This window comes from Echiichthys vipera (assembly GCF_963691815.1).
Source record: "Echiichthys vipera genome assembly, chromosome: 3".
NCBI classification, from domain to species: domain Eukaryota; kingdom Metazoa; phylum Chordata; class Actinopteri; order Perciformes; family Trachinidae; genus Echiichthys; species Echiichthys vipera.
Genome location: NC_139828.1, coordinates 446,332 through 463,831, shown reverse-complemented (window position 1 = coordinate 463,831; position 17,500 = coordinate 446,332). Strand labels below are relative to the sequence as shown.

Genomic DNA, 17,500 nt, shown 5'->3' with positions numbered 1-17,500 from the left:
TGGGGTTGGAGCTGTTCCAGTAGACCGCGTGCCGGTCTGAGAGGAGCCGGTCGTCGGTGACGGCGGCGCAGAGCCGCAGCAGGAGGCCGAGCAGCAGCAGCGGCAGCGGCCGCCCGCGGAGCTCCGTGAGCGGCGGCGCGGCGCGCTGCGTCCCGCCGAACATCCGCGCGTCCGTCTTCAGCTGCAGGGACCAGAACCAGAACCGGAACCAGGACCAGGACCGGGACCAGGACCAGGACCAGGACACATCCGAGTCCACGCGCCGATGAGAGGAACCTCTTTGGATCAAAAAGCAAAATTCATATTTCCCAGCAGGCGCAGCGAGAGTCTTCACCGGGAGGGAACCGGGAGAACCGGGGTCCGCATCCGCCTCCGGGACCGGCGGGACCAAACTTTCATGATCTCACTCAGAGCCGGCGAGACCCGGAACCCAGCCCCGCAGAGTCCGGAACCCAGCCCCGCAGAGTCCGGGACACCGACCCGCAGAGTCCGGGACACCGACCCGCAGCCCCGCGAGGATCCTCAGACCTCCTGCCGCTCTGGGAGCTCAGGTCCCGGCGTCAGCGCGCAGCAGAGCCGCTCTCCCCGGGATCTCCTCTCTGCTCCCGGACTCAAAGTTCCCGTGATGAGCGCTCTTTGTTCCGCCGCTGCAGAACCGAGCTGAACCGAGCTGAACCGAGCTGAACCGAGCTGAACCGAGCTGAACCGAGCTGCAAACAGGACAAAGAAGAAAGTTGGAGCCGCAGAAGCTTTTGAGTCAAAGCCCGAAGAGATCTGAGTGCAGCTGCAGGGGGCGGAGCCTCTGCTCCCACTGACGGTTAAGTTTAGACTCTAAAGGAGACGGTTAAGTTAAGACCACTAAAGGAGACGGTTAAGTTTAGTCTCTAAAGGAGACGGTTAAGTTTAGTCACTAAAGGAGACGGTTAAGTTTAGACACTAAAGGAGACGGTTAAGTTTAGACTCTAAAGGAGACGGTTAAGTTTAGTCTCTAAAGGAGACGGTTAAGTTTAGTCTCTAAAGGAGACGGTTAAGTTTAGTCTCTAGAGGAGACGGTTAAGTTTAGTCACTAAAGGAGACGGTTAAGTTTAGTCTCTAAAGGAGACGGTTAAGTTTAGTCTCTAAAGGAGACGGTTAAGTTTAGACACTAAAGGAGACGGTTAAGTTTAGACTCTAAAGGAGACGGTTAAGTTTAGTCACTAAAGGAGACGGTTAAGTTAAGACCACTAAAGGAGACGGTTAAGTTTAGTCTCTAAAGGTGACGGTTAAGTTTAGACCACTAAAGGAGACGGTTAAGTTTAGACACTAAAGGTGACGGTTAAGTTTAGACTCTAAAGGAGACGGTTAAGTTTAGTCACTAAAGGAGACGGTTAAGTTTAGTCACTAAAGGAGACGGTTAAGTTTAGTCTCTAAAGGAGACGGTTAAGTTAAGACCACTAAAGGAGACGGTTAAGTTTAGTCACTAAAGGAGACGGTTAAGTTAAGACCACTAAAGGAGACGGTTAAGTTTAGACACTAAAGGAGACGGTTAAGTTTAGACTCTAAAGGAGACGGTTAAGTTAAGACCACTAAAGGAGATGGTTAAGTTTAGTCTCTAAAGGAGACGGTTAAGTTTAGACACTAAAGGAGACGGTTAAGTTTAGACTCTAAAGGAGACGGTTAAGTTAAGACCACTAAAGGAGACGGTTAAGTTTAGTCTCTAAAGGAGACGGTTAAGTTTAGACACTAAAGGAGACGGTTAAGTTTAGTCACTAAAGGAGACGGTTAAGTTTAGTCACTAAAGGAGACGGTTAAGTTTAGTCACTAAAGGAGACGGTTAAGTTTAGTCTCTAAAGGAGACGGTTAAGTTTAGTCACTAAAGGAGACGGTTAAGTTTAGACACTAAAGGAGACGGTTAAGTTTAGACTCTAAAGGAGACGGTTAAGTTAAGACCACTAAAGGAGACGGTTAAGTTTAGTCTCTAAAGGTGACGGTTAAGTTTAGACCACTAAAGGAGACGGTTAAGTTTAGACACTAAAGGTGACGGTTAAGTTTAGACCACTAAAGGAGACGGTTAAGTTTAGTCACTAAAGGAGACGGTTAAGTTAAGACCACTAAAGGAGACGGTTAAGTTTAGACACTAAAGGAGACGGTTAAGTTTAGACTCTAAAGGAGACGGTTAAGTTAAGACCACTAAAGGAGATGGTTAAGTTTAGTCTCTAAAGGAGACGGTTAAGTTTAGACACTAAAGGAGACGGTTAAGTTTAGACTCTAAAGGAGACGGTTAAGTTAAGACCACTAAAGGAGACGGTTAAGTTTAGTCTCTAAAGGAGACGGTTAAGTTTAGACACTAAAGGAGACGGTTAAGTTTAGTCACTAAAGGAGACGGTTAAGTTTAGTCTCTAAAGGAGACGGTTAAGTTAAGACCACTAAAGGAGACGGTTAAGTTTAGTCTCTAAAGGAGACGGTTAAGTTTAGACACTAAAGGAGACGGTTAAGTTTAGACTCTAAAGGAGACGGTTAAGTTAAGACCACTAAAGGAGACGGTTAAGTTTAGTCACTAAAGGAGACGGTTAAGTTAAGACCACTAAAGGAGACGGTTAAGTTTAGACACTAAAGGAGACGGTTAAGTTTAGACTCTAAAGGAGACGGTTAAGTTAAGACCACTAAAGGAGATGGTTAAGTTTAGTCTCTAAAGGAGACGGTTAAGTTTAGACTCTAAAGGAGACGGTTAAGTTAAGACCACTAAAGGAGACGGTTAAGTTTAGTCTCTAAAGGAGACGGTTAAGTTTAGACACTAAAGGAGACGGTTAAGTTTAGTCTCTAAAGGAGACGGTTAAGTTTAGTCACTAAAGGAGACGGTTAAGTTTAGTCTCTAAAGGAGACGGTTAAGTTTAGACACTAAAGGAGACGGTTAAGTGTAGACACTAAAGGAGACGGTTAAGTTTAGTCTCTAAAGGAGACGGTTAAGTTTAGTCTCTAAAGGAGACGGTTAAGTTTAGACACTAAAGGAGACGGTTAAGTTTAGACTCTAAAGGAGACGGTTAAGTTTAGACACTAAAGGAGACGGTTAAGTTTAGTCTCTAAAGGAGACGGTTAAGTTTAGTCTCTAAAGGTGACGGTTAAGTTTAGTCTCTAAAGGAGACGGTTAAGTTTAGACACTAAAGGAGACGGTTAAGTTTAGTCTCTAAAGGAGACGGTTAAGTTTAGTCTCTAAAGGTGACGGTTAAGTTTAGTCTCTAAAGGAGACGGTTAAGTTTAGTCTCTAAAGGAGACGGTTAAGTTTAGACACTAAAGGAGACGGTTAAGTTTAGTCTCTAAAGGAGACGGTTAAGTTTAGTCTCTAAAGGAGACGGTTAAGTTTAGACACTAAAGGAGACGGTTAAGTTTAGTCTCTAAAGGAGACGGTTAAGTTTAGTCTCTAAAGGAGACGGTTAAGTTTAGTCACTAAAGGAGACGGTTAAGTTTAGTCTCTAAAGGAGACGGTTAAGTTTAGTCTCTAAAGGAGACGGTTAAGTGTAGACACTAAAGGAGACGGTTAAGTTTAGTCTCTAAAGGAGACGGTTAAGTTTAGACACTAAAGGAGACGGTTAAGTTTAGTCTCTAAAGGAGACGGTTAAGTTTAGTCTCTAAAGGAGACGGTTAAGTTTAGTCACTAAAGGAGACGGTTAAGTTTAGACACTAAAGGAGACGGTTAAGTTTAGTCACTAAAGGAGACGGTTAAGTTTAGTCTCTAAAGGAGACGGTTAAGTTTAGTCACTAAAGGAGACGGTTAAGTTTAGTCTCTAAAGGAGACGGTTAAGTTTAGTCTCTAAAGGAGACGGTTAAGTGTAGACACTAAAGGAGACGGTTAAGTTTAGACACTAAAGGAGACGGTTAAGTTTAGACACTAAAGGAGACGGTTAAGTTTAGTCACTAAAGGAGACGGTTAAGTTTAGTCTCTAAAGGAGACGGTTAAGTTTAGACACTAAAGGAGACGGTTAAGTTTAGACACTAAAGGAGACGGTTAAGTTTAGTCACTAAAGGAGACGGTTAAGTTTAGACACTAAAGGAGACGGTTAAGTTTAGTCTCTAAAGGAGACGGTTAAGTTTAGTCTCTAAAGGAGACGGTTAAGTTTAGTCACTAAAGGAGACGGTTAAGTTTAGACTCTAAAGGAGACGGTTAAGTTTAGTCTCTAAAGGAGACGGTTAAGTTTAGACACTAAAGGTGACGGTTAAGTTTAGTCACTAATGGAGACGGTTAAGTTTAGTCACTAAAGGAGACGGTTAAGTTTAGTCTCTAAAGGAGACGGTTAAGTTTAGTCACTAAAGGAGACGGTTAAGTTTAGACTCTAAAGGAGACGGTTAAGTTTAGTCTCTAAAGGAGACGGTTAAGTTTAGACACTAAAGGAGACGGTTAAGTTTAGTCTCTAAAGGAGACGGTTAAGTTTAGTCACTAAAGGAGACGGTTAAGTTTAGACACTAAAGGAGACGGTTAAGTTTAGTCTCTAAAGGAGACCGTTAAGTTTAGTCTCTAAAGGAGACGGTTAAGTTTAGTCTCTAAAGGAGACGGTTAAGTTTAGTCTCTAAAGGAGACGGTTAAGTTTAGTCTCTAAAGGAGACGGTTAAGTTTAGACACTAAAGGAGACGGTTAAGTTTAGTCTCTGAAGGAGACGGTTAAGTTTAGTCTCTAAAGGAGACGGTTAAGTTTAGACACTAAAGGAGACGGTTAAGTTTAGTCTCTAAAGGAGACGGTTAAGTTTAGACACTAAAGGAGACGGTTAAGTTTAGTCACTAAAGGAGACGGTTAAGTTTAGACACTAAAGGAGACGGTTAAGTTTAGTCTCTAAAGGAGACGGTTAAGTTTAGTCACTAAAGGAGACGGTTAAGTTTAGACTCTAAAGGAGACGGTTAAGTTTAGTCACTAAAGGAGACGGTTAAGTTTAGACACTAAAGGAGACGGTTAAGTTTAGTCTCTAAAGGAGACCGTTAAGTTTAGTCTCTAAAGGAGACGGTTAAGTTTAGTCTCTAAAGGAGACGGTTAAGTTTAGTCTCTAAAGGAGACGGTTAAGTTTAGTCTCTAAAGGAGACGGTTAAGTTTAGACACTAAAGGAGACGGTTAAGTTTAGTCTCTGAAGGAGACGGTTAAGTTTAGTCTCTAAAGGAGACGGTTAAGTTTAGACACTAAAGGAGACGGTTAAGTTTAGTCTCTGAAGGAGACGGTTAAGTTTAGACTCTAAAGGAGACGGTTAAGTTTAGTCACTAAAGGAGACGGTTAAGTTTAGACACTAAAGGAGACGGTTAAGTTTAGTCTCTAAAGGAGACGGTTAAGTTTAGTCTCTAAAGGAGACGGTTAAGTTTAGTCTCTAAAGGAGACGGTTAAGTTTAGACACTAAAGGAGACGGTTAAGTTTAGTCTCTGAAGGAGACGGTTAAGTTTAGTCTCTAAAGGAGACGGTTAAGTTTAGACACTAAAGGAGACGGTTAAGTTTAGTCTCTAAAGGAGACGGTTAAGTTTAGTCTCTAAAGGAGACGGTTAAGTTTAGACACTAAAGGAGACGGTTAAGTTTAGTCACTAAAGGAGACGGTTAAGTTTAGACACTAAAGGAGACGGTTAAGTTTAGTCACTAAAGGAGACGGTTAAGTTTAGACACTAAAGGAGACGGTTAAGTTTAGTCTCTAAAGGAGACGGTTAAGTTTAGTCTCTAAAGGAGACGGTTAAGTTTAGTCACTAAAGGAGACGGTTAAGTTTAGACTCTAAAGGAGACGGTTAAGTTTAGTCACTAAAGGAGACGGTTAAGTTTAGACACTAAAGGAGACGGTTAAGTTTAGTCACTAAAGGAGACGGTTAAGTTTAGACACTAAAGGAGACGGTTAAGTTTAGTCACTAAAGGAGACGGTTAAGTTTAGTCTCTAAAGGAGACGGTTAAGTTTAGTCACTAAAGGAGACGGTTAAGTTTAGTCTCTGAAGGAGACGGTTAAGTTTAGTCTCTAAAGGAGACGGTTAAGTTTAGTCACTAAAGGAGACGGTTAAGTTTAGTCTCTAAAGGAGACGGTTAAGTTTAGTCTCTAAAGGAGACGGTTAAGTTTAGACTCTAAAGGAGACGGTTAAGTTTAGTCACTAAAGGAGACGGTTAAGTTTAGTCTCTAAAGGAGACGGTTAAGTTTAGTCTCTAAAGGAGACGGTTAAGTTTAGTCACTAAAGGAGACGGTTAAGTTTAGTCACTAAAGGAGACGGTTAAGTTTAGTCTCTAAAGGAGACGGTTAAGTTTAGTCTCTAAAGGAGACGGTTAAGTTTAGTCTCTAAAGGAGACGGTTAAGTTTAGTCTCTAAAGGAGACGGTTAAGTTTAGTCACTAAAGGAGACGGTTAAGTTTAGTCTCTAAAGGAGACGGTTAAGTTTAGACTCTAAAGGAGACGGTTAAGTTTAGACACTAAAGGAGACGGTTAAGTTTAGTCTCTAAAGGAGACGGTTAAGTTTAGACACTAAAGGAGACGGTTAAGTTTAGTCTCTAAAGGAGACGGTTAAGTTTAGACTCTAAAGGAGACGGTTAAGTTTAGTCACTAAAGGAGACGGTTAAGTTTAGTCTCTAAAGGAGACGGTTAAGTTTAGTCTCTAAAGGAGACGGTTAAGTTTAGTCACTAAAGGAGACGGTTAAGTTTAGTCTCTAAAGGAGACGGTTAAGTTTAGTCACTAAAGGAGACGGTTAAGTTTAGTCTCTAAAGGAGACGGTTAAGTTTAGTCACTAAAGGAGACGGTTAAGTTTAGTCACTAAAGGTGACGGTTAAGTTTAGTCTCTAAAGGAGACGGTTAAGTTTAGTCACTAAAGGAGACGGTTAAGTTTAGTCTCTAAAGGAGACGGTTAAGTTTAGTCTCTAAAGGAGACGGTTAAGTTTAGTCTCTAAAGGAGACGGTTAAGTTTAGACACTAAAGGAGACGGTTAAGTTTAGTCTCTAAAGGAGACGGTTAAGTTTAGTCACTAAAGGAGACGGTTAAGTTTAGACACTAAAGGAGACGGTTAAGTTTAGTCTCTAAAGGAGACGGTTAAGTTTAGTCACTAAAGGAGACGGTTAAGTTTAGTCACTAAAGGAGACGGTTAAGTTTAGACACTAAAGGAGACGGTTAAGTTTAGTCTCTAAAGGAGACGGTTAAGTTTAGTCTCTAAAGGAGACGGTTAAGTTTAGTCTCTAAAGGAGACGGTTAAGTTTAGTCTCTAAAGGAGACGGTTAAGTTTAGAACACTAAAGTGATGGTTAAGTGGTTTGTTTTTCATAAAGAGATGAGGGTTAAGTGAAGGTTAAGTGGTTTGAGAGAGAGAGCGAGAGTACATCACCTGCTCTGTTTACATCTGGAGCTAACACCTGGAGCTAACACCTGGAGCTAACATCTGCAGCTAACACCTGGAGCTAACATCTGGAGCTAACATCTGCAGCTAACACCTGGAGCTAACACCTGGAGCTAACATCTGGAGCTAACACCTGGAGCTAACACCTGGAGCTAACACCTGGAGCTAACATCTGCAGCTAACACCTGGAGCTAACACCTGGAGCTAACATCTGGAGCTAACATCTGGAGCTAACACCTGGAGCTAACACCTGGAGCTAACATCTGGAGCTAACACCTGGAGCTAGCATCTGGAGCTAACACCTGGAGCTAGCATCTGGAGCTAACACCTGGAGCTAACACCTGGAGCTAACATCTGGAGCTAACACCTGGAGCTAGCATCTGGAGCTAACACCTGGAGCTAACATCTGGAGCTAACACCTGGAGCTAGCATCTGGAGCTAACACCTGGAGCTAACATCTGGAGCTAACATCTGGAGCTAACACCTGGAGCTAGCATCTGGAGCTAGCATCTGGAGCTAACACCTGGAGCATGTAAGCGTTGAACTTGGATGAATCTTTAAATCATCTGAACCCGTGGATGAACATGTGACCTCATCCTGTCGACCAATCACAGGTGACTTCATCCTGTCGACCAATCACAGGTGACCTCATCCTGTCGACCAATCACAGGCCGGCCTGTCAGAGGTGACCTCTGATTGGACGGAGGAGCCTTTAACCACGACGGCGTCCTGCTGCGTTTGTCCTTCGTCAAGGAGACGAGTCTCTGCAGGAGGCGTTCAATGGACCGTGTGTGTGTGTGTGTGTCTGTGCGTGCGTGTGTGTGCGCGTCTCTGTGTGTGTGTGTCTGTGCGTGTGTGTGTGTGTCTGTCTGTGTGTGTGCATGTGTGTCTGTGTGTGTGTGTCTGTGTCTCCATCTGTCAGACTTTGACTCCGCCTCTTTTCCTCTGACCATAAAAGGGCATGTATGTGACGTTGGGGGGAGGGGCGTACATCCATCTGGCTGACGTTTACCTTTGAGGAGAAGTGAGGGCCAGAGGCTAGCTGTCACTCAAGAGGCCACGCCCCTAATTATTCATGAACTTTAACCTCCAATCAAATAAAAACTAGCCCCTCCCCCTCAGTGTTGTCATGGAGACCTGATCTAAACACAGACCAGAATGTTCTTTTGTCCTTAAACAGCTTTAATGATGCTGTGTAAACGTGTTTAACATGAAACCTGCCCCTAGTGGACACTCAGAGACCTGACGCTGACCCAGCCTCCTGATTGGAGCACACAGGACGCTGGGGGCGGGGCTTGTTGTGCAGACTCACCCCCAGTGAAAGTTGACGACAGCAGAAAAATGTTCACCTGCAGAGAAACAACACGGACTCGGACACTTGGTCTGACCACAGAACTCTTTATTTCTGAGGGACTCGTTCACGGCGTCGGCGGACACGTGTACACAGCGTGCGTCCGTGCCACGCCACCAGGTCGGTTTACAACGTTTCACATCTGGGACACGGTTTGAAAGCAGGGCCTGATGTGAGTCCAGATCCAGGCCTCTGATGAGTCCGGACCTCGCTTCTGTTTGGTCCTGAAGCGACAGAACTCATCTACAAACCTCCCAGGTGTCTTTGAATGCATCACGACTCAGAGGACCCCTCAGGTCAGGGGGCGGGGCTTCAGGCGCACGTCTGAGCGGCTGGAATGTCGACATAATAACATTAAGACACAGAGAAACCAAACCAGCACCTTCGGGTTCAGGACGTCGTGACGGCCGCGCGGCGTCTTCTCCGTCGAACTCCAGGACTCGACACCTGACGTCCGCCCGGCACCGCGCTGAAGGCACTCCACGTTACGTCTGGTTTGGACTGAAGTCGCAGCGGCGGCTGAATCCAGTGAAGCGGTTGAGAAGTGAATAAAAACATTCCCACAGGAAAAACGCCGTGCGAGCCTGAACCCGTTCATCGTCTCGTCTGTTTAAGTCCTGAACAGCAGAAACCTGAGGCGGGCGCTCGTCCGCGTGTAGAAGGCCGTTTTTGGTTTCAGCTGTAGTGGATCACACACGCATAAATAAAACCGTTGAGAGAGGAGAGACGGGCGAACGCCGTGATTCACACACCGACAACAGAACACGACAGAAACAAAAACGGCGCCCGGCAGAAGAAACGCCGCGGCGCCGAAAAACAACCACACGAGTAAAAGTTCAGGAATGATTAAAATATTGCTACAATATCTGATTTGAATAAAACGTGATTGCATACGAGGAAAAATACAGAAACCAACGAAGAAAAGGAAAGACCAGCAAACCCGCTGACTCAGCGCACGTGTGTGACGCTGCAGTAACCAAGGAAACACCAAGAACACACACAGGAAACAGGAAACACGAGTAACACAGCAACAGTAAACCGTCGTCAGCTGTAAACCTGCTCTTTGCCCATTTACAGAGGCGTGGGGGGGGCGGGGCGTGGGCGGGGCGGGGGGGGGGGGGACTCCAGCAGTAAGGCACAGGGGTCACAGGAAGGCCGTCCTTAAAGCGCTGACAGCGTGAGGAAGCGTTCAGCACGCTCCACGCGCTGTCAGAGAGCACGCCGGTGTGACGGGGTCGCCGTAGACGAGAGGATCAGGAGCACGAGGGAAACTGGGGATCTGAGATTAAAGGCAGAATTCTGAGTTAATGAAGTTTGAATTTGAGGACGTTGAGTCAGCGTTCCTGTGACACACGCGTACGAAGGCCGACTTTAACGCCTCGGGATTAAAGTCAAAAGGCAAGAGTGGCTGAAACTTCACGAGGACGCCGGCGCTCAAACTGGGTTTGGTCCGAAAACCCCGACGCCCTCAGGATTCTGACTTTAGTCTCTGGACTCGGAGATGGAATCCAAAATGGCGACTTGGTCCAGGACTCTGAAAATGACCCTAATCCTCTGTGAAGGCGGAGACGACAGTTGAAGAGCGCCCAGACGCCACGGGGGTTTCTGCAGACGTGCGTTGGAATGATGGGAGTGTAGTGGAGGACACCATCACGGTGCGCTCCCAGGCTCAGATGGAGGACTTGGAGAAGGAGACACGCAGGTGGTGGTTCTCTCCCAGGTCGTGGTTGTGGAACTCGATGAGGGACTCGATGGCCTCCTCCACCGAGCCCATCTGGATCAGAGCCATCTTGTGGTCCTTCCTGAAAGAGACGTCAACAGAAGGTTTCAGACGTTGGTGAAGGGAAGGACACAGGACACAGGACAGGGACACGGGACAGGGACACAGGACACAGGACAGGGACACAGGACAGGGACACAGGACAGGACAGGGACACAGGACACAGGACAGGGACACAGGACAGGGACACAGGACAGGGACACAGGACAGGGACACAGGACAGGGACACAGGACAGGGACACAGGACCAGGACAGGGACACAGGACAGGGACACAGGACACAGGACAGGACACAGGACAGGGACACAGGACAGGGACACAGGACACAGGACAGGGACACAGGACACAGGACAGGGACACAGGACAGGGACACAGGACACAGGACAGGGACACAGGACAGGACACAGGACAGGGACACAGGACAGGGACACAGACACAGGACAGGACACAGGACACAGGACACAGGACAGGGACACAGGACCAGGACAGGGACACAGGACAGGGACACAGGACACAGGACAGGGACACAGGACAGGGACACAGGACACAGGACAGGACACAGGACGGGACAGGGACACAGGACACAGGACAGGGACACAGGACAGGGACACAGGACACAGGACAGGGACACAGGACACAGGACCAGGACACAGGACAGGGACACAGGACACAGGACCAGGACACAGGACAGGGACCCCGGGCTTCATGAACGAGGCTCTGGGAGCAGAGGCGTTCACGGGGGACTCACTGGAAGAACTTGAAGGCTTTGACCGTGGCCCCTGAGGTGGAAAACAGCATCTTGAGTTCATCCTCGACCACAGACGGGCTGCAAACACAAAGGAACATTAGCATTAGCATTAAAGGGACGTAGCGGCCTGGCGTGCAGCGTGGCGTGCAGCGTGGCGTGCAGCGTGGCGTGCAGCGTGGTGACGGCGCTCCTGCGGGTGGAGGACTCACGGGATGTTGGAGAGGTGTAGGGTGGCGGAGGGCGGGAAGATGTTGGAGTAGTTCTTGGAGCCGGGTTTCTTGAAGCGGTGCAGGGGGGAGTTGCTGTAGTCTTTGGTCAGGCCCTGGTCCTCGTGGCCCTCACGGGGGAGCTGCACACTGGTGTGTTTGGACGGCGTGATGCGCAGAGGCTTCCCGTGCAGCTGCTGGCCGCTCAGGTGGCTCATGGCTGCGGAGGACAGAGAGCACATTCATCCACAGTGAACCGAAGCAACACGACGACAACGTTCATGACGAGAGCTTCACTGAACCCCAGTTTCCCTGAGGGCAGGTTTTTAAAGTGAACATCATGTTTGTTATTTACAGTCACACAGAAACAACATCTCCACAGCTGCTGTGATCAGGAGCTGAGCAGAGGATGATTTTACCTGCAGGTCACAGTTCAGGGCAGAAACCACGTTTGGACGGTTTAGTTTGGTCCGTCACAGAAGGCGACACACGAACAGTCTGAGTCTGAGGTCTGAGGTCTGAGTCTGAGGTCTGAGGTCTGAGTCTGAGGTCTGAGGTCTGAGTCTGAGTCTGGGGTCTGAGTCTGAGGTCTGAGTCTGGGGTCTGAGTCTGAGGTCTGAGTCTGAGGTCTGAGTCTGAGGTCTGAGTCTGAGGTCTGAGTCTGAGTCCTGAGTCTGAGGTCTGAGTCTGGGGTCTGAGTCTGAGGTCTGAGGTCTGGGCCTGGGTCTGAGGCCTGAGTCTGAGTCTGAGCCTGAGTCTGAGGTCTGAGTCTGAGGTCTGAGTCTGAGGTCTGAGTCTGAGTCTGAGGTCTGAGTCTGAGGACTGAGTCTGAGGCCTGAGTCTGAGGTCTGAGTCTGAGTCTGAGGTCTGATTCTGAGTCTGAGCCTGAGTCTGAGGTCTGAGCCTGAGTCTGAGGTCTGAGTCTGAGTCCTGAGTCCTGAGTCTGAGCCTGAGTCCTGAGTCTGAGTCTGAGGTCTGAGTCTGAGGTCTGAGCCTGAGCCTGAGCCTGAGTCCTGAGTCTGAGGTCTGAGTCTGAGGCCTGAGTCTGAGGCCTGAGTCTGAGGTCTGAGGTCTGAGCCTGAGTCTGAGTGGGGTTGTGTCCGCTGCCTCCAGTCTTTGTGCTAAGCTAAGCTAAGCTAAGCTAACTCTGCAGCCTCACAGTAACGGCACAGATGATTGGCTCAGACTCAGCTGGAGTCGTTCTGCAGGTCGGACGTTAATGAGGTGAAGTTAGAACTGAACACGACTCTGACGTGGACTCAAGGTCCAGGACCCGCTCTGACGCAGTCTCTGAGTCACTGCAGGCGCCGCTGGAGGATGTTCCATCAGCAGCCTCCGCTAGTCTGAGCCAACGCCTGTTAGCATACGTTAGCCGTGTGTTTTTAGCATCGTAAACTAACGCAGAGACGCGTCTGAGGGGCGTGTGGTTAGGAGGCGAGCTCGGGGGGAGGGGTCTGGGCCGAGTCGCAGTGGGGACACGTGCGTGGGGCCACGTGCGTGGGTGGCGTGGAGCCGCCCGGAGCAGGGTACCTAGCTGGGCCTGGGTGCAGTCGGACATCTGGACCAGAGCGTTCTCCTTCTTGTTGAACAGGATCTTCACCCTCATCACGTCGCCGTAAACACCTGAACACAGGGAGGGGTTACAGTGTGTGAGCGGGACTCGAACACACGCACAACAGGAAGTAAAAAACAAACAAACAGGAAGTAAAAAAAACAAACAGGAAGTCAGAACCCTTTCAAAATAAGAGGCGAGTGAGGACGTACCGAAGAGAATGAAGAGGCCGTGGGGCGTGACCCTCTGTGGAGACGAGGCGTTTCCACGGCAACAGAGGAGCAGGACAGAAGTGGGAGGGGCCAGCGCGTTTCCACGGCAACAGAGGGAGAAAAAGACGGGGGGGGGGGGTCAGGAGGTGAATCACGATAAAACAAAATCATATTTAAATATGTTTATTAAATATGAAGTTTCCATGACAACGGCACAAAAGTGCTTCAATAAGAACAAACAGAGGAGCAGGTTATGAAGTGGCCTCGCGGCGTCTGCGTCCAGACCAGGACCAGGACCAGGACCAGGACCGGGACCAGGACCAGGACCAGGACCAGGACCAGGACAGGGGGCGGACTCACCTCGGTCTGAACCCCAGGGGCGGACTCACCCCAGGGTTCAGACCGGGAGCAGACTCACCTCGGGGTTCAGGACTGACCTCGGGGTTCAGGACTCACCCCAGGGTTCAGGACTCACCTCGGGGTTCAGGACTCACCTCGGGGTTCAGGACTCACCTCGGGGTTCAGGACTCACCTCGGGGTTCAGGACTCACCTCGGGGTTCAGGACTCACCTCGGGGTTCAGGACTCACCTCGGGGTTCAGGACTCACCTCTGGGTTCAGGACTCACCTCGGGGTTCAGGACTCACCTCTGGGTTCAGGACTCACCTCTGGGTTCAGGACTCACCTCGGGGTTCAGGACTCACCTCTGGGTTCAGGACTCACCTCGGGGTTCAGGACTCACCTCTGGGTTCAGGACTCACCTCTGGGTTCAGGACTCACCTCGGGGTTCAGGACTCACCCCGGGGTTCAGGACTCACCTCGGGGTTCAGGACTCACCTCGGGGTTCAGGACTCACCTCGGGGTTCAGGACTCACCTCGGGGTTCAGGACTCACCTCGGGGTTCAGGACTCACCTCTGGGTTCAGGACTCACCTCGGGGTTCAGGACTCACCTCTGGGTTCAGGACTCACCTCTGGGTTCAGGACTCACCTCGGGGTTCAGGACTCACCCCGGGGTTCAGGACTCACCTCGGGGTTCAGGACTCACCTCGGGGTTCAGGACTCACCTCGGGGTTCAGGACTCACCTCGGGGTTCAGGACTCACCTCTGGGTTCAGGACTCACCTCTGGGTTCAGGACTCACCTCAGGGTTCAGGACTCACCTCAGGGTTCAGGACTCACCTCGGGGTTCAGGACTCACCTCGGGGTTCAGGACTCACCTCGGTCTGAACCCCAGGGGCGGACTCACCTCGGGGTTCAGGACTCACCTCGGGGTTCAGGACTCACCTCGGGTTCAGGACTCACCTCGGGGTTCAGGACTCACCTCTGGTTCAGGACTCACCTCGGGGGTCAGGACTCACCTCAGGGTTCAGGACTCACCTCGGGTTCAGGACTCACCTCGGGGGTCAGGACTCACCTCGGGTTCAGGACTCACCTCGGGGTTCAGGACTCACCTCGGGGTTCAGGTTGCTGACCAGCAGGACAGACACTCCGGCGGAGACGTGGGGGAAGCCCAGCCTGGCGGCCCCGGGGAGGGACAGGGACGCCAGGCCTCCGGGCAGAGCCGGGACCAGGCCGGGGTAGTGGGGGGACACTGGAGACCAGAGACACCAATGAGACCACAACTGGACACACTTTACAGGTGTTTATGGGGGGTTAGGGGGGTGAGACAGGTGAGACACAGACATGTGAGACACAGACGGGTGAGACACAGACAGGTGAGACAGGTGAGACACAGCCAGGTGAGACACAGACAGGTGAGACACAGACAGGTGAGACAGGTGAGACACAGACAGATGAGACAGGTGAGACACAGACAGGTGAGACGGGTGAGACACAGCCAGGTGAGACAAAGACAGGTGAGACACAGACAGGTGAGACAGGTGAGACACAGGCAGGTGAGACACAGACATGTGAGACAAAGACAGGTGAGACACAGACAGGTGAGACAGGTGAGACACAGACAGGTGAGACAGGTGAGACACAGACAGGTGAGACGGGTGAGACACAGACAGGTGAGACAGGTGAGACACAGCCAGGTGAGACAAAGACAGGTGAGACACAGACAGGTGAGACGGGTGAGACACAGACAGGTGAGACACAGACAGGTGAGACAGGTGAGACACAGACAAGTGAGACACAGACAGGTGAGACAGGTGAGACACAGCCAGGTGAGGACAGACAGGTGAGGGGCGTGCTCACCTGGCTGCAGGTTGAAGGCGGGCTGGAAGGCGTGGGCGCCGTACGGCCCGGCTGAGATGATCCCTGGAGCTGCAGAGGACAGAGAAGCAGACACAGCTGAGCTCAGAGGACACGCTCACAGGTGACAGGTGACAGGTGACAGGTGACAGGGGACAGGTGACAGGTGACAGGTGACAGGGGACAGGTGACAGGTGACAGGTCACAGGTGACAGATGACAGCTCACAGGTGACAGGTGACAGGTGACAGGGGACGGGTGACAGGTGACAGGTGACAGGTGACAGGTCACAGGTGACAGGTCACAGGTCACAGGGGACAGGTCATAGGTCACAGGTGACAGGTGACAGGTGACAGGTCACAGGTGACAGGTGACAGGTGACAGGTGACAGGTCATAGGTGACAGGTGACAGGTGACAGGTGACAGGTGACAGGTCACAGGTGACAGGTCACAGGTCACAGGGGACAGGTCATAGGTCACAGGTGACAGGTCACAGGTGACAGGTGACAGGTCACAGGGGACAGGTCATAGGTCACAGGTGACAGGTGACAGGTGACAGGTCACAGGTGACAGGTGACAGGTCACAGGTGACAGGTGACAGCTCACAGGTGACAGGTCACAGGTCACAGGTGACAGGTGACAGGTCACAGGTCACCGGTGACAGGTCACAGGTCACAGGTGACAGGTGACAGGTGACAGGTGACAGGTCACAGGTGACAGGTCACAGGTCACAGGTGACAGGTGCGGCGTCTCGTGTGTGACTCACTGTAGGCCGTGGCCATGGCGGCGTGCTCCATGGCGGCGGCGGCGGCGGGCTGGCTGTCCCCGCTGGGCAGGTCCGGGCGGGTGAAGTCACGACTCTTCTCGTTGTTGAACTTGACGTTGAGACTCGTGAGTTTGGAGAAGCTGATCCTCAGAGTACAGCAGCCATTATAGATGTTCTGTCCATCCAGAGACTACACACACACACACACACACACACACACACACACACACACACACACACACACACACACACACACACACACACACACACACACACACACACACACACACACACACACACACACACACACACACACACACACACACACACACACACACAGGGACACACACAGGGACACACACACACACACACGGACACACACACACACATACACACACACACACACACACACACACACACACACACACACACACACAGGGACACACACACACAGGGACACACTCACACAGGGACACACTCACACACACATACACACACAGACACACACACACACACATTATAATATATATAATATACCCAGTCTGAGTGTGTCTCTCTGTGTCTCTGTGTGTGTGTGTGTGTGTGTGTGTGTGTGTGTGTGTGTCTGTGTCTCTCTGTGTGTGTGTGTGTGTGTGTGTGTCCCTGTGTGTGTGTGTGTGTGTGTGTGTGTGTGTGTGTCTCTCTGTGTCTCTGTCTGTGTGTCCCTGTGTGTGTGTGTGTGTGTGTGTGTGTGTGTGTCTGTGTCTCTCTCTGTGTGTGTGTGTGTGTGTGTGTGTGTGTGTGTGTGTGTCCCTGTGTGTGTGTGTGTGTGTGTGTGTGTGTGTGTCCCTGTGCGTGCGTGCGTGCGTGTGTCTGTGTGTGTGTGTGTGTGTGTGTGTGTGTGTGTCTGTCTGTGTGTGTGTGTGCTCTCACCAGCTTGGCTGACTGTGCTGACGCCCCGTCTGGATACTGCAGCAGCGCCTGGAACTGGCTGTTCTTGGTGAAGACGATGATCCGCAGCACGGTGCCGAACTTAGAGAAGATCTGAGGGGAGAGGACGCGTCAACACCGGACCCCAGGACCCTGAACCCACCCGGACCCCAGGACCCCCGGACCCTGAACCCACCCGGACCCCAGGACCCTGAACCCGCCCGGACCCCAGGACCCTGAACCCGCCCGGACCCCAGGACCCCAGGACCCTGAACCCACCCTGAACCCTGAACCGTGACCTTTGGGTGTGCTTTACCTGGCAGAGGGCGTCCAGAGTGACCGGGTAGACCAGGTTCTCCACCACCACCCTCAGCACGGTGCTTGGGGCCGCGACCGCCACCGCCGCCATGTCCACGTGAGAGGAAGTGAGAGCCCGGAGAGCTGCCTGGGCCCTCTGAGGACACAACACATGCTAACTGTGGCTA

General features: G+C 50.5%; 2 protein-coding genes across 3 annotated transcripts in view; both read right to left on the bottom strand.

Moving 5' to 3' along the window:
- The window catches only part of LOC310966828 (ephrin-A2-like), a gene marked incomplete at both ends in the record, with an annotated part of 28,132 nt that extends 27,969 nt beyond the window's left edge, over positions 1-163 (bottom strand). The window contains one exon of the mRNA XM_083940756.1: positions 1-163. This exon is cut by the window's left edge and continues 1 nt beyond it. Coding sequence (XP_083796882.1) covers positions 1-163 — 163 coding nt within the window.
- An 8,529-nt stretch (positions 164-8,692) lies between these two features.
- ptbp1b (polypyrimidine tract binding protein 1b) overlaps positions 8,693-17,500 on the bottom strand; it is a 15,658-nt gene continuing 6,850 nt past the window's right edge. For both annotated transcript variants that reach the window (XM_083940616.1, XM_083940617.1), the window contains exons 6-15: positions 17,332-17,469; positions 17,019-17,129; positions 16,107-16,296; positions 15,345-15,413; positions 14,597-14,736; positions 13,147-13,180; positions 12,913-13,005; positions 11,386-11,602; positions 11,177-11,254; positions 8,693-10,451 (exon numbers count right to left, since the gene is read on the bottom strand). In XM_083940616.1, coding sequence (XP_083796742.1) covers positions 10,319-10,451; positions 11,177-11,254; positions 11,386-11,602; positions 12,913-13,005; positions 13,147-13,180; positions 14,597-14,736; positions 15,345-15,413; positions 16,107-16,296; positions 17,019-17,129; positions 17,332-17,469 — 1,203 coding nt within the window. In that variant the 3' untranslated portion in view covers positions 8,693-10,318. The remainder of the gene's footprint in view (positions 10,452-11,176; positions 11,255-11,385; positions 11,603-12,912; positions 13,006-13,146; positions 13,181-14,596; positions 14,737-15,344; positions 15,414-16,106; positions 16,297-17,018; positions 17,130-17,331; positions 17,470-17,500) is intronic.